This window comes from Leptidea sinapis, chromosome 25 (genome assembly GCF_905404315.1).
Source record: "Leptidea sinapis chromosome 25, ilLepSina1.1, whole genome shotgun sequence".
Taxonomy (NCBI): Eukaryota; Metazoa; Arthropoda; class Insecta; order Lepidoptera; family Pieridae; genus Leptidea; species Leptidea sinapis.
Window position 1 is genome coordinate 13,186,070 of NC_066289.1, and position 25,308 is coordinate 13,211,377.

Consider the following 25,308-nt stretch of genomic DNA (forward strand, 5'->3'; position numbering starts at 1 on the left):
CGCCATGACAACGCCGATCGCCGCCAAGCCGATCATAGAGTAACGTACAGAAATTACGACATATTGATGTTGTCTGTAGCGGGATGATCGAGGTAGAATATTTTAGGAAATGATGTAAAAGAGTCGTTGTTGCAGTAAATGTAATACGAAATGTAATAATTTTTAATAAACAAGTGCGTATATAGGTAGCTGAACTATCAAATTACTAAAACAAGTCTTAGGGTAGGTAGCGGACGTAGACAGTGAGTGCTATTTGCTTACGTAGGAGTTTTTTCAGTAACACTCTCCCTTTCGGTATATCCCTTGCTAGATGCAGAAGAATCAATAGATCATTTTCTTGTTTTCATAGATCTTGTTTGTTATGTGCGTTAATAATGGCTGGATTTAATATATGATCATGTATAATATGATCATGAGACTATGCCTTCTGCCCGTCAGAAATTGTTTTTTTTTTAATTTCCATAGCAAGCATACCTGAGGAAATCTCATTTTGTCATATTGTTTCTCAGAGAAGCTTTTGTATTTTTGTTTATTTTTATTGGTTTTTCAACAGGAATGACAGATTATGTTATATTCTTAATATTTTAACTTATTTTTGATTAAAAATGCAATCTTTTTACTTATTTTTATAACCAAGTTATTTAACAATGAAGTCATAGGTAGCCTGGCTATGTATCTTTAGAGATACATTGAAATCATAACATATTATAAAGGACTCTTGGCACTGTATCTCATAGGATATATGTGCTTTTTTAAAACTACTCACATCGGATTTTTTTCTATATTTTTCTAGGCATCTTTGGGACATAAAATTTACGCCATATAAAAATTATTGTGTTATTCAAACATCTTTTTCTCTGCCAAGTAAAGGGTAAAATTAAATATTTATAAAATCAATGACACTTTATTAAAGTACCTAATTTCAATGCAGTTTTACTACTTTATAGCTTTTACTACATGAACTCATTAATGAGTCGTTATTTAGGCATAAATCACGGTGTACGGTAAAAAATCATATCTGATGAATAAACTGTATTTTTTCTATACAAATGCGAAGCAATAAGCAAATTAGATTTATCTCTTTTTCGCTTGAGATAATTGCAGTACTATCCTTCTTTGACCTGTAATCGTAATGAAGTGTGCTATTGCAATGTTAAATTATTTATGTGTGCGTTAGTATATCATTCTCAAACACCGAATGTTGTCTGGGTAACAAATGTATACGAAGATACCTAGACCTACGTACTAAAACTATTGAATGTGATACTCAACCACATTAATATGTCAACATAATTATTAATATTACCATTATTGCTCATTCAATTTGAGAATCCATTCAGTTATAAGTAATTGAGATGCAACAAGTGATTTTAACAATTATTAGCAATCAAAGTTAAGAATTGATTATCTCAATCCTGAAGTGTATACAATGATAGTTTAAGAAACCACTTAAAACATACACAGCGTTGAATTCCAAATAATTTAAAGTAGATTTATTTAAGTTATTACAATAGATAATAGAGTAAATGCTAAATATTTTTAATGAACGGCCATAATATAGTAATTATCATTCAAATATTAAACTTGCCAATTATACTCCAAACGAGTAAAATGTCACCAATATTATGCACTGACCAACAACTGGTTTCATATAATATATTGTTTAATTTTTAAATCGGTATAATAAATTATAACGTAATGGTGAAAGTAAAAACTTAAAATACAAAAACTTTCTTGAATATTAAGAGGTCCCTTCATCGATAAGACTTGGATTTTATCATTTCGAGAAAACTGGTTTGGGTCGGGTCGGACGGTTTGGTTTGTACAGGATGTTATAAATGTTACCTTTAGTTAGACAAAGGTACTTCAGCGTGGCTCATTATTATATTATGGTCTTATACCAACATTGTTCAAAGAGTACGTTACAATGTGACGATTGATATGGATTTTGTTAAAAATAAACATCCAGTGATGCTGTCAACAACTTAGCAATCTTTTGAGTTTATGATAAGTTCTAGACTTGTACCTTCATCTGTGTTATTAATAAACGCCAAGTAAAGTTATTCTAAATTTAAAACTTTCTATCTTACCTTTGTCACTACAAAATTACGTGACAGGAAGAAGTAATTTTAAACTTGTAGTAAGTTTACATCGCGTTTATATACCATCAAGTAGTAGGTAGTATGCAAGCTTTATTTGTTTCGGCGTTAATACATGCCAGTTACCTTACCCATAGGGCGAGCAGGGCGACCAGACCGTACGGATTTATTCAAACGTTAAAATAATTATTTATTAACAATAACTGATGTCTACATAAAAAAATAAGGATTTCTTTTCTGCATTTTTGGAAACAACAATTATTACAGTTGTAATAATATTAACAGAATGTATCGGTTTAAACTAAGATTCCGTGGACAATTTATATTTTTTTAGTTACAGCATGTGATTTGATAAAAGAAAAAATACAACAACTATCCATTGTATTATAATATCATATACTATAATATCTATATTTTTCGAACGGCTAATTATATTTATTTTAAGAGAAGACGGTTATGTATTCAAATATATAATGTTCTGTATTCAAAGTCAAGCGGCGCGAATAATCAACGATTAACGGTCGTTTTCAATAACCTATCTACCCTTAGTTTAACTTACGGATGCTCTCACCGTTTTATGACAAGATCTTATCTCTCCATAGTTATGTCCAGTACAGTTATAGTCGAATGCTCTATGTCAATAGGTTATTGAAATGTAAGTAAGCCTAAAAGGATAGATTTGTCTACGTCTAGTAAGTTAAACTAAGGATTGATAGGTTATTGAAACCGGCCGTAAGTCATCTCCAATCTCTAAGTAGAGATGTGGGTTCTCTCTACTTCTACCGCATTTCTACCTGGAATTACAACAAAATGAGAAATTCCACCAGCTTCATGTTGTTTCAAATCATGCGTTTTGTGAGGCACATCTTGCCTCCGTACAGACAGATTCAAAATCACTTATTGAACGAACGAACCATTCAAAATAGACTGCCTCAGACCTGAGAAGAATGGATGCAAGAAACTCACCGGGTTTTTTTTTAAATAAAAATATGGATTACAATGTAATAACGTACAATTAATATTTATAATTAAAGACCCTGAGGGTGTCTGCTCCAATCACAGTCTGTGTTATTATTTAAAAAATCATTTAAGTTATAATAATCATATCCACACAAACGTTTTACAACAATTCTTTTAAATTTCGTAACACATTTGTTGATCATATTGTAAGAGCATATACATCGCCCAATAAAAGACTTACTAGTAGTAGGGATTCGCCGGTTCTGGCTCACAGTAGTAGGGATTCGCCGGTTCTGGCTCCTCGATTCTGGCTCACTTGCTCGTGATGCCTACTAAAAAAAAAAAAAAAGAAGTTTGGTGTCAAACTGGGGGCTTTGACGTATTTCCGAGCGATTGCGCTGATCCGTTTTTCGATATCTCTTATAGTTTCAAAGTTAGCTTTTTAAATTAAACAGATCCATAATCATTAATAATCACTGGTCATTTAGCTAATGATTGGTGAGCGACTCAATGTCTAAATTTCCATGAACGTGATACAGGTAATTTACTAATTACCTCTATCACATTCGTTACTACGATTAAAAAGACAGTTTCTGTATTTATTATTTATTTTTAAAACATGATTTAAATAAAGTATATAATAAAACATCATTGCAGATTGTATCATTTTCAAAATATTTGATGAAATCATTCAAACTCTTCTTATTGAACTTAAAGTATAGATACATTATGCAGTACTCGCCACACACTGCGGTATATTCATTCTGTACTCTTGCAGTATTGTAGTTATACATTCTGCAATTCCTTTGTAAAAACATCAGCTGGAATCCCTGAGGTGGACGACCATATGAATCGAAGTATTGTCCAATACCCTGCTCATCAATGTGTATTGCAACCCAGTGAGTGCCTGGCTTATTATCACTATCTAAATTGCTGACAATATAACAGGGCGTTACAACATATATCGGCAATCGGTTTGCCGCGTAAACATTATTTTTAATACTGGGATCGATTTTGTTCAAATAATTCTGTATCTCGATTGTATTCATATTAGTTGAGAACAGGGTCTTGTCAGTTGCGAGGATTGAATAGTTATGTGGATCATAATAACATAAGCACTCAATAAATAAGGCTTTAATGTATCTTATTCATGTATTTAAAACTTATATGGTTACAATAAAACCAAATATCATTACAAGCGATTCAAATATAAATCTATGAACATTTGATGAAATTATATTTTCATCAATTTTATTATAATATAAAAGCTGATTGAAAACGAACTTTGTACCTACATACTTACGTAGTCATTAGTACAATCTGGAAATGTTGACTCCATTAAACTATCAATAATTGAACTTATCATTTAAGTGCCATTATGTTTCACCATAATAAAACAAAATATCATTTTATATACATATTTTTATTATATAAATTTATAAGGTAATCTAGTATTTAATCAACATAAAAAATACACAAGGATACAAACGATTCAAACATTAATTATTATATTCTAACTGCTGTAATCTACAGAAATATTACGATTTTTATCAATTTCAATAACATTATCGAATTCCGCATAAACAATACAGTTAATTGTTTGTGTAAGAGCTGATTCAAAACGAACTTCTAATCTTACACTACCATGTTTTATAAGATTCCAATGACTTGAAGAATTTGCTGATAAATCGGGTGTTAAGTCGAAGGCTAGCAAGCAAAACCAATTGGCATATTGCTCTCTTGATACTCCATTGCCTTCATTTAGGAAATGTATACCTGTTCCTGAGAATAACGTATGATAGACCGTAGTAAAAATATTATTGTCAAACGATGGCTGTAAGGCTTTTGAAGGTATCTGTTGTCCATCTATGTATAAACAAAATGTATTAATATCATAATTTTCGAAATTGAATGGGTTTTTTGTGAGACTACCATTAAAGGATGCATTATTCACAAAACCGACTATACACCTTTTGGGTATTTGACCAAGGAATATGTTATCAAGGGTTTTCCCCTGAATGCCTGATGGTATAGTTAAAACTTTGACTTCTGCTCGCGTGATTGGATATTTTGCTGTGGTAGATGATAAAACTTTTTGATGTGCAAGTAGCACAGTTGGGTTGATTCGTGCTCTTCGAATAATAAGAGTTGCATCTGTAATAGATACTTTAAATTTATGGTCAGTTGATGAAGCCATGAGATTGAAATTTTCTCTAGAACGAACTAACTTTACGCACATGTCAACGCCATTAATCAAAAATTTTTCTTGGTTGAATAAATCTCCATGTAAATGTCCTATCATTTCTATTTCTTTGCTTTCACTAGCCAATTCTTGTCTTTTAATAAATCCTTTATTTTGTTCATCAGTTGCATCCATTTTTCCAGCTGTATCTTCATACCATAGACCTAGACAAGTGAGATGAGATTCTTTTGCAGCAGGTGCATAATTCAATAGAGTTTCAATATAAGCTCAATATGCATATGTATTATTCGGTGGCGATACAAGTTTTTGATTTAAATATACATCAAGTTGACTGAAAAGTGTATGTAACCAATTATTAACTGGGGCCACAACTGTCGGTACTGTCAGTTTTGTATAATCTTGATTCAAAACTTTAGCTTTTATATGGAGTAAAGTATGGGATAAATCCACATAGTCATCACCTGCCCCAGGTACTTGAAATTCTATTGGTCCATCATCAGCAAGTGATGAAATGGGCTTATAATGAATCCATAGTCCACTTTCAATGCTAGTTTGAGTTGATGGTAATGCAAATAAATCCAATTCGGACTTAATGCATTCACAAGACTGACTATGTAAAAATGACATATTTAATCAGTAAATATATCTTTGATTTGTTTTTGATTCAATTTTAATTTCTTAATAGCTTTCGCTTTCGCAGTCAATGATGGAATGATCGCAGAACGACGTTTTCGTTTTGTTATATACCCAGATCCAAACATGTTGATATTATCTATTTTAGCATCAGCTTTTCGTTTCAAATTTGAGCTGACTTCTTTTAGACGAGTTTTTATTGAATCTTCCATGGGGCGTGCATTAACCATATCTGATAATATACCTACACCGGTACTTAATGCTTCTTTACCAATAGTTCGAACACCACTAGACAGTAGTGGTAAAATAGATCTAAACAGCCCCCCAAGAAAACTTCCGATTCCATGACCTCTTTGATACGGTGCTCCTTTATAAATAACTCCGATACCCGATCCGGCCTGGTGAGTATAATAGTGTTCATATGGACATGAAATATTATCACGTTTGCCGTACATTATAATTTTTGAAAGTGGAGTTTAATGCACACTGTTCCAAATTGGAATGGTATCTTTTGACCGGTGCTTGTTCTTATATCTATTTCAATTGTATCAAATTCTCTACGCATCACAGGTAGGTAATGGGGAGGAGAGAAAACGTGCAATTTGTACGCTCCATATATGTATTTTGAGGGATCCAATGGTATTATTTGTAAAAGGGGTGTCATAACATCTCCAACGATTTGAGGCTCCACTATGTCACAATAAACAAATAATTGAGACGGTAAACCCAAATGCAAATTAGCTGGACACTTTCCAAAATTTTTTTCAACGAGGTTCCTGTTTGGTTCGAACCCTAGTTGAAGACATAATTTAGGTGATAGAGTTACAGATTTTATGGATTCATCCGTTATTGTAGCAACTACAATCCTTGAAACCTCATCGCACTTAAATTTAATTTTTTCTCGAGTGTTATTCAGTGCCATCAAAATATGATTTATGTTATCGTAATTTGTGGCTGGAATATGTGTCTTGTAATAAACATATGACGGTTTACTTTCATTGGGTACTTGCATCAACTTTGTTATATAAATAATGTTTTCATGTTCTTGAACGGTGAACATAGTGCATGGGTACTGAAATTCTACTACTCCAACCCTCCATTCACCTTCTAGTATTGTTGGTTTTGGCAGATCCATAGAACTATTGCTTAGTAAAGTTAAATAAAAACTATCTTTATTCATATTTTTTTCAAAGTAGAAGCTAATATCCAGCTATTAAATTTATTTGGATAACCTCTCCACTTCACCAACAATTCTTTTCTGTTACCGGTATATCGAGAGCGTATTATTTTATCTATTTTGTATTTAGTAGTGGGGTCGAATATGATTTTTTGTAACTCTTTTTCATAAAAAGTACCAACTATCTCTTCGCCTTCTAAATCCTTTAAAGTAAATACTACAAACGGAGATCGGTGTATTATGGTAGATACGATAAATATTTCGTCACTCCAATTTGATTCATATCCTTTTTGGAAAATATGTTTATGTTTTGTTATTCTAACATAATCTCCAACGTGAATTCTTGGATTCACCATACTAATTGATGTTTTTATCTTACTTTCTCTATCATATAAATTTTGCCATACACTCATTATATTTGTATTATTAACATCACATGGACACATTTTTATACTAGAATGAAAACTATGATTATATGAATGCACTAGATCTTGTAAAACATCAATGTATTTATGAGTATTTTTGTGTGTAAAATAGCGCCACATTTTCATTTTAAGAGTTCTCTGAAATCTTTCGACAATACTTGCTTTAATATCTGGATTATTGGTTGTATAATAATTTATGTTTTTTAATTTAAAATATTTTTGTACATATTTGGAAACAAATTCAGTTCCTTTGTCAGACTGTATATGTGTAGGTGTAGTATTAGCTTCAGCAAAAATACTTTCAAAGCATTCCTTAACTGTTTCAGAGTTTTTCTTTTTCATTGCTCGAACATACGCATATTTACTAAAGACATCAATAACACAAAGTATGTATTTGAAACCATCATTATATTCAGAATAAGATCTCATATCACTTAAATCGGCCTGCCATAACTCATTAATATTAGACAAAATATATCTGTTACGAGGAAATTTTCTTTGAACAGGTTTATGTAATGTATATGTTTCTTGTGATTGTAACCACTTTAAGACACTATTTCTGTCCATTTTACCCTTCATTGCTTTTGACAATTTATCAATAGTGCTGTAGCCAGCAGGATGTGATGCATCATAATAAATTTTATTTATTTCTAATATGGGGTCCATTTTTCCCAGTCCGATCTTTTTTTTAGTTTCCCTGTGTACTTATTACTTGTTGGTGTAGAAAATTCTTCGTCAGGTACTGATTTAGCTTCAACCTCTTTTAATTGCAAATGGTTTATAAAATCCACTCGCTTTGGGTTCCCGATATAAGTGAGTGGTACTTTTATTTCCTTTAAAGTTGTTGCGATTTTTTCCCAACCTATAGGTTTACTTTTCTGAAGAGCTCTCAAGGTATCACTCACCAAGTCCACAATATTACTCCCAGGTATTTTTTCATTATCTATAATCACGGTACCAGATTCATCCCAGCTTATTTTATTTTTATTCAAGGAAATCAAATTTAGTAAAAGTTCACCTTTTTTAGCATATGTTTTCGGTATTAGTTTCAGTATTTCAGAGCTCGTGTATATTTCTCCAATATTTTTGTTAGCCTCCACTGATGTTTGAGAAGGAACTACATTTATTTTATTCACATCATGATTTATATAATCAGTATCGATTTCATTATGACCTTGATTAAAACCAATATATGAATCATTATCATTTATAAGTGGTATGTGGTATGGTTGTCGATCCTCTTTGACGAAGTTTAGATATCTTTGAAGGGTTTGCAAATATAAAATACATTTCTTTCGATCTTCTATGTCACTGCTTAAGATATTTTGCATATCAGTATCTAATCGAGATCTTGGCGTATCATTTTCTTTGTGTTGTTTTAACTTCTCCAATAATGATGGTTCAATAAGTAACATTTTTTTAGCATTATCCATTTTCTTAAATAAATGAATTAATCAACCCACTTAGAATAGAACCAAATATTATCGGTAGAAATGAACCTCCTTTTTGTACAATTGTATTTTTTCTAATTTTATTCGTACCTTTTCTTACCAATTTTCGAAGAATATTTTTATATTTCTTTAATTTAGATTTTTCTTTCTCGGCCAATTCAACGTTACCCCGCAGTACGTTATGAATACATTCACAAATGTTATTTATTTCTGTTTTGTTACATGATTTTAATAAAGCTTTTTGATATTTTGGCTTCAGTTTATGTAGAGCAATTAACAAATCTTTATGCGTCTTTAAACGTCTATGCATCATTTATAAATGATCGAAATTTCTTGATTCTTACCATATTTAAACCCTTTTGTGGGTACATAAACAGTGCAATATCCATCGGATGGAAATATCTTTGTCTTAACGCGGCACAATTCATTTGTTTCTTGTTTCAAATCAATCATTAAATAACCATGAGCTTCATTGGTAGCATCTCTGTAAGAATCTTCCAAATATTTCGGATTTTCAGGGAATACTTGACGAGATAAGTATCGAATTTGGGTTTTATCTCGAGGATTTTTGAAATATATTATATAACTTGAGTTGAGTGATATATCTCTTTGTCCTTTACCTTGATGAAACAAATTTTGAGATAAATAAAACACACTTAAGTTTCTATGATGACTTCCTTTCGTGAATATATCAACAATACGACCATCTGATTCCCTCATCAGGTCATCAATTATTACAAGTTGCGGATTTTTTCCGTCAAACATAGATAAATCAGGTAAACCTTGAAGATAATTAATGTGGTTGAGATTATATAAAGGCTGCATTTCATCAAAGCACCAGGTGATTTGGGTAAAATTTGTATCACAGATATCATTCAAAAATTATATAAAATTATTTACGAAAACTGATTTTCCACATCCACTTGGACCAGCAACTATTGCAGTGAATGGATGATTGAAATGATGCATTATCTACTACGTCTATGTGTGTTAAGGTTTAGTATAGTAATGAAACAATCTGTTATTAAACCACCATTTATTTAAACAGAAAAATCTATAATTGAAACAATATACAGTACATCATGTTTTACTCCGCAACTTATACATCTAAATACAATAATCTCTCATTTGGTTTTTTAAAACTATAATAATTTATTCTTAAAATTTAATATAATATTTATTCTATTTTATGATGTCCCCAAGCTAAGGTATCAATATTATTTGGTAAAATGTACCGTTTGGTATCATTAAATGACAGACTAGATTTATTTATTCTTTGAGTAAAAATATTATGCTGTATTGACTTAAATCTAAGCATTGAACAATATTCGTTCTTATTTTCAAATAAGCAAGTCTTATAATTTTCCATTTTCATATTCTTAGTAACACTTTTATTAACCCCCTTAGCTTTAGCTGTGAATTTTCCCTCAACATCTAATGCATACATTTTAGATCTAAGTCCTACAAATTCATTAAATATGTTACCATTGTTTTCATCTTTAAAGTAGCCTAACTTCTTTTTATTGAGTTTTGGATAGCCAAATATATTTTTTTTTCTGTATAGCTGACTATACCTCTGAAGGTATCGAAACGCAAATGTAAATCAGGTTTTATATCTCTGTAAAAATCATCTGTAAAAATTTGATATATTAAACTATCAGTATCGGTGTACAATAATACAAAATCCCAAATAAATAGGTTTATTATGGAACAATTTCGTCTTTCGTAATTGAACTGCAACCAAATTTTCATTAAAAATAGATAAACTATGGAATTCTGGCTTAGCAATTAAATCTTGTGCGCCTAGAATTTTACCCTGATTTTCCCAATGACTCAATAATTTTACATTTACTCTTTTTTCGATATTTTCCATTGTTTTTCCAAACACTGAGTTATTCATTAATTTATAAAAATCTTTTTCGAAATCAGATGTGGCTAGTTTACGCATGTTTGTATTTAAATCTATATAATATTGTAACCATGCGCATTGTTTGAATTTTAAAATTCTATGAATTTTTTGTAATTTTAAACCCATTGTCAGACATTGCTTTAAATTTCTGTAGTGAATCACATATTTAATTTTATTACGAAGGTTTGGAACTAATTTTATGTCTTTGGTATTAACCAATACATATATTCTCGGGACATAAGGGTAGGTCAGAATGTAAATCATGCAGTTCAATAGGGTATTCTAGATCTACTTCCAAAATAAAACCATATTCATAATCATCAGGGACATCAAAATTAGTTGTGACATCTACCCACTCAAAACCTCCTGTAGGAAGGAATTGAGACATGGCCCATCCGTAAAGGTTATTAGCATCAAGATAAGTTAAAAATGAGTTTGGTGTGTCTTTATCATATTCTTGCATATATTTGTTATTAGCTTTGGCATAACGATTGCTACATTGAGATACACCTCCTCGAATGCCCGATCTAATAAAAGCTATTTGTTCAAAGTCTTGAAGTAATTCTAATTTAATTTTTGTGCATTTTAACATAGCATCCCAACTTAACCCAGGTGCTGTATAATAATGAGCTGGATCTAGACCATATGTTTGCAAACATAAGGCTCGGAAATTTTCAAACACATCTGTTAAAAGTAAAACATCGGTTTTAAGATATAAATCAGAATAATCTGACATATTTTGACAATGAAAGTGTTGCCAAACATCCTTGGCATGTTCATAATCTTCATTGGAAATATGTGTGTCGGTTAATGTATTGTAAAATTTATCGCGACTAGGGAGTGCTGAAAGTTTTAAGGAATCATGTGATGACATAAATTCATATGGATAAATTCCTTTTTTTCTAAGACGTAAAAAATCATTATTATTTGGAAAATTATATTTTAATGTTTGAAATTGTTTTTCCTTCAAATTTTGAACGAGTTTGTCTAAACTACAAGGCAAAAATTTAAACGAATCAACGAATCTCAATTGAATTTTATGATTATTAAATTTTATCGTTTTTGTGAAAGAAATGTACTTTTCTTTCGTTTGTGGAATAATATCAATTTCCCCTTCAATAGAATTTAATGCATGAACAATAAAATGAGAGTCATATTGACTAAGATTGTGTAAAAAAACTGGGATGTGATAGGGGATTCTAAACTTTGTCTTACATACTTCGTGTGCAACTCCTCTAAAATGTCCTGTATGCGAGTCAAAGTATAATGCACATTCACCATTTAAATTAAATTGACATATAAAGCAGTCTTTACATTGCGAAATAATTTCATTATCATTGGAAGTCAAAGGCTTTGGACTTATGACAAAAGAATTCTTTGCGCAAATCACTTCTAAATCTTTATACAACTGATTCATAAAGACATGAGTACAATGAGGACCACTATATGTTTCATATTTTGATAAACTATCATCATATGAACATTTGATATAGTACCCAAAACTATAAACTTCGTGTTTGTGAACATTAGTTGTATAAGGTTTTGATGGATCGTTAAAGCATGTCTGAATTGGATTAAGGAAAGCTTCAAAATCCGCGTATATAACAAAGGGTATTTGTAACATCTTATTAAATTTATCAAATTTTAAGACATTGTTTGAAATTGGTTGTCCAAACCAATCTTTTAAAGTTTTTTCTGTACTAGGCAATTCCACTTTAATATGACAACAATCATTCAATTGATGGGCTGATAACTTATCATTTGTTGAGAAGTGTAAAAGACAACCGTCACAGATGTAGATTGCATGTTCATGGTTTGAAATTTGACCACTTACTAAACGCGATAGGTTTTTAATGTAGCAAAAATGATTAATTGTTCCGTGCGAAATAAATAATAAATTGATATGAACAATTTTCCGTGATTTTGTTAAATACAATGGACCAACTAATTCATGTACTTTCTTTTTACAATTGTATTCAAGACCAAAAACATTTATACTTAAATTATTTAGCCTTTCTACTTTTTGTATATCTGTCATTTTAACAGGAAACGTAACTCCGTTAAAATTTAATTTATTTGAATATTTACTGTAAGATGAAACTCTCTGAGAGTTCTTAGTAACTGGATACAATGCAGAAAGCAAAGCCCATTTAAAACATAAATCATCCGAGTTTTGTACATTTATAACACTTTTTTTTAATTTGATTTCTTTAGGTAATTCAATGTATGATTTTCCACGTAATGGATTGAATTTGTTTATATTCATGTCTAATGCATTTATTTTCTTAAGACTCCAACCACTATCTTTTTTCTCAAATGTGCTAATTTTAGTCATCAACATATCACATAAGGACGAAAAGAAAAAATTTAAATCCTCACCCTGCATTATAGTATAACTAAATGTTTGAAATTCAAATTCATTAGAAATATTTTTTGTTTCTTGAACAAAATTAGCGTGCAGAATAAAATTAACCTTAAAAATTGTAAGCAATCGAACAGATTCCTCAAATAGTGAAATAATTTCATTTTTAATAGAATTCAAAAACATTTCTGGTGTTTCGAATGTTTGTAATTGGTTGGATTTACTCTTTATTTTATATGAGATAATTCTATTACCAAAAGCCGATTCGTGTACTGTGACATTTTTTAAAGTACTATGTAATTGCATTACGTTATTCTTATGGAGGTTACTTCTAAGATGATTTGCATAATATCTTTTCCGTATTAAGATTTGACATAAAGAACAGTTCACCATTTCATCGTTCACACTGGTGAGCCCCAATGATGTGGATGGTTCCCCTTGTCTTCCTCTCTTTGTACTTATATCATTGTCTTCACTGTCTTGTAATACTGCACTTCCTCTCTTAAAACCTCCTACACTTTGTAGAACAGGTTGACTACAACATAAGTGAATGATATTAACCACATTTCATCAATAATATAATACTAAATAATTTACAAAGAAAATAACTCACTTGATCATTTTTTCAACCTCATTACATACAAAGCAGAGTTCCATATCGTTATGTTTAATTTTCCAAATGATGAGAATATAATAATATTATTTGTATAAGAGAATAAATAAACTAATAACTAAACTGAACTAATATTTATGTATTTCTTCATAGCTACCTACTTATTGTTAAAATTATATTTCTTATAATTTTCTGTTTCTAAAATTTTCTTCGTAACATTGTATAAAATCTTTTTTATGTCCTTATAACTTTCATTATTGTCGATTGTATAATATTTTAATCTATAATCAGCGTATTTCCATTGTTCTTGTGCAGGCGTGTTTTTTATTTTATTGAGATCATAGATTTCTATTTTAACCAAATGTGATGCATTTCTTCCGTCATCTGCATTAGTTGTAATGTAAATACTTCCATTCTCATGTGCTCTGGATATTGATGATGATATTTTCTTTTGTTTTGTTTTTTTCACTTCGAATAATGCATCTATATTTTCATTTGAGCTGGCCCTCTTCAAGGATTTAAGTTGAGGAACTTTTAATGAATCCTGACTATCTTCAGACAATGGATAGTAAAATGTTTTATATGTATTTTCTTCCATTGTTGGGTTGAATGCATTCTACAACAACAATAAGACTGCTTTAGAATAGTATTATACATACATATCTTAATATAACAAATGATATTACTTTTTAATTTCAAAGTGAATAATAGATAAAACTTACCTCCATTGCAGCAAATCACTCAACAATTACACAACACACAAAATATATAATAATTTGACTGAATACGCCACTTCAATGATTATTTTTCTGAACAGTTCTAGCATTTTATACTAAAATATCGTAAAAGTAAATTTGTTTATGATTAGTACTGGTTTTTAAATATTGTGATGAAACATAATGGCACTTAAATGATAAGTTCAATTATTGATAGTTTAATGGAGTCAACATTTCCAGATTGTACTAATGACTACGTAAGTATGTAGGTACAAAGTTCGTTTTCAATCAGCTTTTATATTATAATAAAATTGATGAAAATATAATTTCATCAAATGTTCATAGATTTATATTTGAATCGCTTGTAATGATATTTTGTTTTATTGTAACCATATAAGTTTTAAATACATGAATAAGATACATTAAAGCCTTATTTATTGAGTGCTTATGTTATTATGATCCAGATAACTATTCAATCCTCGCAACTGACAAGACTCTGTTCTCAACTAATATGAATACAATCGAGATACAGAATTATTTGAACAAAATCGATCCCAGTATTAAAAATAATGTTTACGCGGCAAACCGATTGCCGATATATGTTGTAACGCCCTGTTATATTGTCAGCAATTTAGATAGTGATAATAAGCCAGGCACTCACTGGGTTGCAATACACATTGATGAGCAGGGTATTGGACAATACTTCGATTCATATGGTCGTCCACCTCAGGGATTCCAGCTGATGTTTTTACAAAGGAATTGCAGAATGTATAACTACAATACTGCAAGAGTACAGAATGAATATACCGCAGTGTGTGGCGAGTACTGCATAATGTATCTATACTTTAAGTTTAATAAGAAGAGTTTGAATGATTTCATCAAATATTTTGAAAATGATACAATCTGCAATGGTGTTTTATTATATACTTTATTTAAATCATGTTTTAAAAATAAATAATATATACAGAAACTGTCTTTTTAATCGTAGTAACGAATGTGATAGAGGTAATTAGTAAATTACCTGTATCACGTTCATGGAAATTTAGACATTGAGTCGCTCACCAATCATTAGCTAAATGGCCAGTGATTATTAATGATTATGGATCTGTTTAATTTAAAAAGCTAACTTTGAAACTATAAGATATATCTAAAAACGGATCAGCGCAATCGCTCGGAAATACATCAAAACCCCCAGTTTGACACCAAACTTCTTTTTTTTTTTTTTTAGTAGGCATCACGAGCAAGTGAGCCAGAATCGAGGAGCCAGAACCGGCGAATCCCTACTACTGTGAGCCAGAACCGGCGAATCCCTACTACTCTTACTTACTCGACTTAACCGAGTAGTAGGTATAACAAGTTTATATTAGTTCCTCGTGTTAACATTGTGATTGTCACAGTTTATATCAAATTCCTCAATGTGGTTATGAACATATAGAACATTATAAATAATATATTGAGATACTCGTACAACACTTAGGCTGCCGCCGACTCGAACCGATACGAATTAGAGACTTTCAAGCTTTGACCATACTCCCAACTTAAGGACCGGCAACATATCTCATAGTCCCTACTCCCTAGGAAATGTCTGTACGAATGTCTGTGGACGGTTGCCTCACTACTAACGTGAGCCCCTTTTATATAAAAAGGACTGTGAGACCGATGTATCAGTTGAGGCAGCAGCTCCAGCACCATCTATGTACACTGAAAATTAGGTAAAACATCTTTTTTTTTTAATTTATATAAGTATGTGATATAATTTTACTTTATTTCAGAGCAATTTATACCCTCGTAAGGAAAAGAAATAAAATAATCGTCAGAGATGCAAGCAAGAAAGAAGAGATCGCTAGATCGAATGAAGTTTCAAGATTTTAGATGAATTTTTAAAATTACACGAAAGATTTACAAGAAACGTGTCATGTGTTAAAGTTCAATAATTACTTTAGTTGTTTATTTAATAAGTTTAGTTAGAATTAGTCAATGTTTTACAATTTTGTTAAATTTTACGAATATTTTAGATGCTTTTATTTTATAAAATTTTGATGATAAAATTCTTCAAAATTTTAGATTTTAAATGAAACATGAATAGGTTATTATAACATGCAAGTTATTTATAACTTATAACTACACACATTGCTCAAGGCAAACTGAAATACTAAATTAGTATTTAAATTACTTGTACCAGTTAACAAGTCACTTGACTTCACTTGAATTTTGTCTGACACTCTATATCCGTAAATGTAACTATTGCTACTAATCGTCACTCGTCATTAAAAGTAACAGTAAAATTTGCAGTCTCGTGCAAGACTTTAGCGAGACAGCACGTCCTGAGGATGCCTCGTGTAGAGGCGAAACACGTATCGAATTGTTTAAAGACGGTTGGCGGTTTTAACACTAAAGAAAACTCAAATCATTTGTATAAATTTTGATGCCAATATCGAAATAAAAAATATTATATTTTGTGAAATTTACAATCATAACTGGACAATTTTTAACATTGTGACTGTGGTAATAACGAGGGCATAAAATTTTACCAGAGGGTGCTATACACACGATATCAAAGTACATATAATACCTAGGTAACACTGAAAATGTTTACAAAATGAAAAACGGCTTAATGTAGAAAGTTGCCGATAGTTTTATTGTTTTTCGAAGTAATCTCCGTTCCTCTCTACACATCGTGGAATTCGATGGAACCACAAAGAAAAGCGCTGTGCCCATTCTTCCTTATTCTCTTCTATGGCATTTTCGTACGATGCCCATTAGACTGAACACTACACACTACTCACAACTCACAACACTCTCACATATTCGGAACACATACTCACACACACTACACGCATATCTATTTATTAATTATGTATCATAAGCACACATTACTCAGGACTTCTTCTTTTTTTATATAATTACCATTTATTTACCAGCGTTATTATTTCATTATAATTTAACATGCCAAACTTTGTCAAACGCAATACATGTATGTAGTTAAAAGTATTAATTTGTAGAATAGAAATGCTGTAAAGTTTGCTTAAATAAATAAATAAAAGTCGCAGGGCGCCAGGTCAGGGCTGTATGGCGGATGACTCATTATCTCGACACCTCCCACAGTCAAATATTCAACAGTCCGTTTTGCGGAGTGCGCTGAAGCATTGTCGTGGTGAAGGAGGATCCTGCTACGAGGGCGCTGCTGTCGAATTTTTTCCAAGACAACAGGCAAACAGCGATTGACATAGCAGTCTGCAGTAACTGTCCTTCCATCTTCTAGCACAACTATCGCGAAATGACCTATCCGACCAAAGAATGAGGCAATCATCTTTTTTCCTTGACTTATTCCTTACTTTACCTAAGTTGGCCGATCCTCGAAAGGAAACACCCACTGAGCTGATTGTCTTTTGGTTTCGGGTTCGTAGCAATATATCCAGCTTTCATCACCTGTGACGATGTCAAATACAGCACCTGAGTCACCGCCATTGAACTTATCTAACATTTGGCGACACCAGTCCATGCGAAGGTGTTTCTGGTCGTCGGTTAAAGTATGGGCAATATATCTGGTACAAAGCTTCCTGACGCCTAAATGTACATGTAATATTTTTTGAACTTGACTCATACCAATGCCTAGGCTTGCCCGTATCTGCTGATAGGTCACTCTCTTATCTTCATCTATCATGCGTTACACCAGTTTACCGGACCACAGGATGCCGGCTAGATTATGGGTACCACAACGGCGCCTATTTCTGCTGTGAAGCAGTAATGTGTAAACATTACTGTGTTTCGGTCTGAAGGGCGCCGTAGCTAGTGAAATTACTGGGCAATGAGACTTTACATCTTATGTCTCAAGGTGACGAGCGTAGTTGTAGTGCCGCTCAGAATTTTTAGGGTTTTTCAAGAATCCTGAGCGGCACTACATTGTAATAGGCAGGGCGCATCAATTACCATCAGCTGAACGTCTTGCTCGTCTCGTCCCTTATTTTCTTAAAAAAAAATGCGTCGCACAGCACTGATGTTATCTTCAGTAGTCAGTCGCTGTTAAAGGACGTCCCTCACGCGGATCATCATTGAGATTGCTACGTCCACGCTTAAACTCGTTAAACTAATTGTAAATAGTGGCACGAGATGGGGCTTCATCAAGAAATGTTAATCGCAGCCTATCATAGCTTTGTTGTTGAGTAATCCCAAAACGAAAGTCATAATAAATCATTAACCGAAAATTTTCTCGCGTTAGGTTCATTTTCAAGTGTAATAAGAGTTATAGATTTGCCGCCAATTCACAAAAACAAATGACATATGAATGCAATATACTACATTCGGTTACCAAAGAGTTCTAAAATTTAAATTCATAAAAGTTTTCATTAGAAATGTTTCTAAATGGCCAGTTCTAAACATTTTCAGTGTAACGTATCACTTACCATAACGTGGATAGTTTTGCTTGTCCCCTCACTTTTTCTCAAAAGAATATAATATATTACATAGTTTTATAAATTATTTCTTGTCATTTAATTCATTTTATTTATGAAGTGAAGTGTACCTAAGAAGATGCATTAATATAGTTAAGAAAAATAGCAACATGTAATTAATTTGTTATTAGTATCAGTCATTTCTTATTCTATGTCAATACGAGAGATTTGTGCAATATTTTAGAGTTACATTATTTCTTCGTTAATATTTTTTACAAAATTGTTTTAATTTTTTTATCATTACTTTTATTAATTAGTTTATAATAATTAGTTTTATTTTACGTGATACTAAATTTAAGTTCCATTGTTGATTGTTTATGGTTTCCGACCGTTCCTTATGATATAATTGCTCATTATTTTATTTGAATAGTTTATTATAACTGCGTTAAAGAATTATATGTTTTTGAATTGCATTTTTGTTTTATTACACTATAAATTGTCAAGTGAATGTATATGAAAGTACATATTTACCCGATTAAGTACTACTAGGTTTGTAGACCTGGTTTTCCACAATTACCTTACGGTCATTGATCAGTAATTATATAACTTAAGGCGACACTAAATGCCAGCGACCTTGAGCGATATGAGTTGACGGCTGCCGGCCCGCCATCTATGTAACAAAGCCAATATTTCAAATTCGCCTTAAGTGATTGTAGGTACTATCTACAAATTGATTCGTGACCGAACTTAGTGTCATTTACCATTCAAATTAAACAAGTAGGTCGAAATTCGGTTGAACATTCATTCCATAAAGTAACGTTTATGATTTTATTAGACACTGTGAGTCCACTGCAGTTCACCAATTGTCATACAATCCTTTTCGTGCAAATATGAAGAAGGAACCTAACCTGGAAAAAATTTTGGTCTTTGAAAGAAATTCTAAAGGGAGACTTCAATCTAAAGCTGAAGAAAACTGTAGTTGACACATGCTTATTACCTTGTCTTCTATATGGATGTCAAACATGGACTTTCACGAATAAAGTAAAACAAAAAATTAGAACGACACAGAGAGCAATAGAAAGAAGCATATTGAAAATAAGAAAAATTCAAAAGATAAGAAATGTTATAATTAGACAAAGAACAAAAATAAAAGATGCACTGACCCACGACTCACAGACAACAGATGGACGATAAAGACAACGAAATGGAAAGGGCCGGTGGGCATTAGAAAAGTTGGAAGACCGTGTAAAAGGTGGGCTGATGATGTGATTGAACACGCTGGAAAAGACTGGCTAATATTGGGCAAAGACCGAATAGTGTGGAAAACATGGAGGAGGTCTTCACCCAAAGAGGGGCCCATACTACTAATTAACATTTATTATTAAGAAATAGAAAAAAAAAAATACTAACATAAAACTATTCTCTTTTTAAGTTCTTATAATATAAGGCTTAAGTTAAGTAAGTTTACTAACAATAATTATAAGTTTGTTTTTGTTTTGTTTGTTAATGTAATTGAGTATGGGAATAAAAGGCTTTTTTATTTTATTATGTTCCTCATAAGATTCATCATCATAAAACTCATCTTAAAATGGTATGAATATAGGTATTAGGCATGAAACATTCGTTTTGTGCAGGTGTACCTATATAAGTTAGTTGGGAGGGAATTTTAGTTTTTTTAACCTTTAAATTTTATTATAAAAATATACACAGTAGGGAGAAATCGTTTTTTAGACATGGATAGCCTGTGACGGACAACGCCGTAAAAAACGCGAAAGTTAAGTAGGGTGATATACGAAAATTTGCGCCTGAAATTTAGATCTAGCATCTGATTGCAACTATTTTTTTGCTACATAAAACTATCAGGCATCAAATCCCATATGCGATGGAAACATTGTTGTCACCCAGAATCTAATAACGGCACTAAATAAATTATCATTTCTCGAATTAGTTCGACGCTCTTATGTCAACAGCTATAAGTGTCACTCCATCGGTGTCAGAGTGCAGCGCCACAATTATTACCAATTTCTTTTTAAATACTGTATACTTACTGCAGTAGTTTTTTCGTCGTTTATTTTAACATAAAACTCTGCAATATATTTAAACCTTGAGCAGGAAATTCATATTTCTGAAGTTGTACATCTTTAGGCGCGTTATGAAAAAATTATGAGAGTGAAATTTTAAGATGCGCGCGCATCACTGTAACATAAAAGTAACAGGGTGAAGTTGGTTCCTAAAATTTTGTAACGTTTGCGACATTCTTTTTTTTTTGGTTGTTTCGTCCATTATTAGGATAAGCAAAGGGTTCAACCTCGTACAACCGTATTCGTTATTTAATAATTAATTGTCAAAGGCATCGTTTCAAGATTTTTACAATATTGTTCTTTCTACAAATGTAGAATAGCACGAGGAATAAATAATTTTAAGCATTTTTGCTTTGTTAGGCCAAAGAAGTATAATTTCTTGCGTGTGTACATAAGTACACACACTTTTTTTTTTGCTGTGGTAGACGTATTGATCCACTGTTGCGAGAAAATTATTTTTAATAAATAATTATTTGAGATAATTTCCTAGACCTTTTCTGAGTAATTTTTTTGCACGTTTTTGTTCAAATCTCATAAGTAGTTCCTTCCATTCGACGTCACGTTTTATTACATCATAGCTGATACCCGCGACTTCGTCCGCGTACACAGATGACTAAGCACATAGTACTTATAAAAAATCTTTGTTTCTTAAAACTTTAATTAAATGAAGATATCGCAATAATTTTTTATAGATAAGGGCCAAGTGTCTAAGGAATAAAACTTAGAAGACTCAATTATTAAAACATATCCAATAGTTTTTCCATGATGCGCACACAAATGAAAACCTCTATTTTTTATATTGATATATAATTGATTGTCTTTTTATTTGAGTGGAAATTCCTAACTTGTGACGGTTCTTGTGAAGGCGGAATTCGGCGGCAGGAATCAGGATAAACAGCTCTTCGGAACACTCCCCGTGATAAATGCAGTAGATGACACACAATGAAGCGACGTCTCTACGCAACACCAAGTGATCCAGCCGTTCACAGAGCACTGAGCCCCCGACAATTCGAGCTGCTCTGCGTTGCACGCGGTCAAATGGATCGAGCTGATACTGGGGTGCGCCAGACCAGAGATGACAGCAATTCTCCATGTTTGGCCGGACCTGCGCTTTGTAGAGCGCTAGAATGTGGGCCGGCTTGAAGTATTGCCGTGCTCTATTAATGACGCCCAGCTTCTTCGAAGCCAATTTGGCTTTGCCCTCCAGGAGGCCATGGAATTGGCAATCTCTCGAGATTTCGAGACGCAGTATTCCGATACTAGGCGAGGCGTTTAGGGAAGTGTTGTTGAAGAGCGGTGATACGACAAATGGGTTTTTTTAGTGGTAAACGCGCAAACTTGAGTCTTCTTGGGGTTAAATTGGACAAGGTTCAATTCGCGATCTTCTCAAGAGAGGATAGAAGACACAAGTTTCTCCCAGCACTGGTCGACGATTTCGCGAGAGAAACCTTTTTTTTTTTTTGGACAGGAGGAAATACGGTTACGTATTTACGCCCCGGAACGGGGCGTAATATGTCGGACTCGAGTGTCCGCGTAAGCGGACACTCCATACCAACTAAAACCTCCTCTGAGCTGTTAGCAGCCCTGGCTTTCACAGCGAAGTAGGACGTGGGCCGTGGAGGCCGCAAAGACTACGCAACAACAGTCGCGGGGCGTCTCTTAAGGAGACTCGAACCTCAGACCGGCTGTGTGCTTGTGGGAAGGAGAGAGAATGAAAATGAAGATGAAATGAAGATGAAAGATGAAAAGGTGATAAAAACACACTCCCCGGCGAGTGTGGTGATGTTTTGTGTAATTTATGTAAGTGTGTATGTACGTGTTTATGATTGTATGTATGTGTGTTTGTATGTATGTACGTAGTGTAAATGTTTGTGTGCATGTATGTTTGTGTTTGTGTCCGTTTGTGGAGTGTGTTTGTGATTGTGTAAGTGGTGTATGTCAGTCCGTCAGTCAGTCCGTGTGTGAGTGAATGTAGTGAAACGATTACAGGACGAGGACTAACGTCTCGTCGGGTATCAAAACAATGTGTGGTGTATCTAGGGTGCGGGCCGCTGGCCATCGTCAGAGCGACGAGTGCCAGTGGTTTGTGGTGGTTGACCGCGCCTACGCCTGCGAAGGCGGTGTGTGCGTGTCTGTGTCGGTGTTTGTGTGGGTGTCGCGTTCGCGATGGTGATGTCGTCATCCGGGTCTACCGTTACGTGTCTGGGACGTCTTATTGGGTTGAGACTATGGTGAAGGGGGGTGTACCCGCATGCCTTCCTAACCAAGATGTTGGGATGGTTAGGCGCCTTGTCAAAGAAGCGTCGCGAGATCTCTTTAAAGTGTTGAGCTATCGTCGGAAGCTCTAGGTCACGGTGAAGGTCAACGTTTCGGATGAACCACGGGGCTCCGGTTGCCATGCGCGTGAATTTATTTTGAACTACTTGCAAACGACGTAAATAGCTCGGTCGGGTGTGCGCGAAAACGACGCTTGCGTATGACAGTATGGGCCGTACGATGGTTTTGTACAGCGTCACTTTGTGTTTGAGCGGAAGTTTGCTTCGCCCACACACAAGTGGATAAAGGCGACTGAGGACAAATCGGGCTCTATTGCATACCGTATCAATATGTTTCTTGAAGTTCCTATTGCTGTTGAACGTGACTCCTAAGTATTTGTAATCCTTCACCCACGGTATGGGTGTTTCATACAATTTAATGACGTCGGTCGGTCGTTTTTTAGCGCGGATGCTATTCACGTTACCTAAGAGTACCGCTGCACTCTTGGTGGGGTTCACTTCAATCCGCCATTTTCTGAACCAGTTGCCTAGTTCATCGACGGCGGCTTGAAGCACTTTAATGTTCCTGCTCAAGGTTGAGCGGTTCAATAGAGCGAAGCCAAAGTAGAGTGCCGTATCGTCAGCGTACTGAGCGAGCTGGACACTCGGAAACTTGGGAATATCGCTCGTGAAGAGCGAGAAAAGAATGGGAGAGAGGACTGAACCCTGTGGCACGCCAGACTTGATGTGTCTGGGTGAGGATAGGGTGCCCTCTACTCGATATCGGAAGGAGCGATCAGTAAGGTAGGCTCGCATGATGCGCACGAGCCTGTCTGGCACTCCCAGTTGATACAGCTTGAATACTAAGCCGTTGTGCCATACCTTGTCGAATGCCTTCGCGACATCGAAAAACACGGCTGCCGTGGTAGCGTGAAGTTGACGCCGTACGAGAATGTACTCGGTGAGTCGGTGAGCCTGCTGGGAACACGAGTGAGCGGTTCTGAATCCGAACTGTATGTCGGGTATCAGGTTGAGCTCCGCGATATAATGATTAAGACGCGCGAGGATTAATCTTTCGTAAAGTTTCCTGATCGAGTTAATTAAGCTAATAGGCCTATAGCTACTCGTATTAGCTTTAGGTTTATTGGGTTTTGGGATACCGATAACAATGGAATCCTTCCATTGTTCGGGGAACGCGCTATTAGACAATAGAATATTAAAAATGGTAACCAATAAAGTAATAAGAGTCGAGGGTAGGATTTTAAGAACCCTATTGTTTATAGTGTCAGACCCCGGGGCCTTCTTGGAGTGAAGCTCCTTAATGATTAGCTTCACCTCTTCGTAAGAGGTGGGTTTTATTACATCGCCTGAAAGGCTCAGAGCGGAGCGACGTTCAACTTCGTCAACGTGTGTCGGGTCGGCTGCTGCATTTGGAGAGCACTGACTCTCGAGACTATCGGCAAGGCATTCAGCCTTCTAATCGTCATCGAGCGCCGGCTGCAGTCCCGGTCTGTCCAAAGGAGGCATGACAGTAGGCGGCTCCTGTTTGAACGCGCGAGGCAGCTTCCAGAAAGCCACATGTGATGGCTTAAGGTTGCCGAGCAAGCGGTCCCAACGTTCGCCGCGGAGTTCCGCGATACGTTCCCGTACCACCCGCTGTAGGTAGCGGAGGTGGCGCCTATTCTCTACCGACGGATACCTATCGTAAAGTCTAGTGGCTCTGTGCTTCTGTGTGAGTAGGTTCCTGACCTCTGGAGGCAGGTTTAGGCGATGCGGTTGCATCGTCAGAACCTTCCTGGAGCAGGCCTTGATCCTATTCTGTATATGTGACGTCACATGAGCCGTGAGCACACACACGTCACACACTGTGAGCCGTCTCGACCGAGTCGATGACGTCCGGTATAAGGTCAAGGTCGTCGGACTTGATAGACTCGAGATCCTTTTCCAGCCGTTGCCAGTCGATCACTGTTTTCGTCGGTGGTTGAAAGTTAACCGGTGGGCCTAGATTTTTGATGACGGGCCGGTGGTCTGAC

General features: G+C 34.1%; 1 protein-coding gene across 3 annotated transcripts in view; it reads left to right on the forward strand.

The window, feature by feature from the left end:
- The window catches only part of LOC126971941 (uncharacterized), a 66,493-nt gene extending 47,081 nt beyond the window's left edge, over window positions 1–19,412 (forward strand). For 2 of the 3 annotated variants that reach the window (XM_050818460.1, XM_050818461.1), the window contains one exon: window positions 16,321–19,412. In XM_050818460.1, coding sequence (XP_050674417.1) covers window positions 16,321–16,420 — 100 coding nt within the window. In that variant the 3' untranslated portion in view covers window positions 16,421–19,412. The remainder of the gene's footprint in view (window positions 1–16,320) is intronic. The other variant, XM_050818462.1, reaches the window with a different exon arrangement.
- The last annotated feature ends 5,896 nt before the right edge of the window (window positions 19,413–25,308 follow it).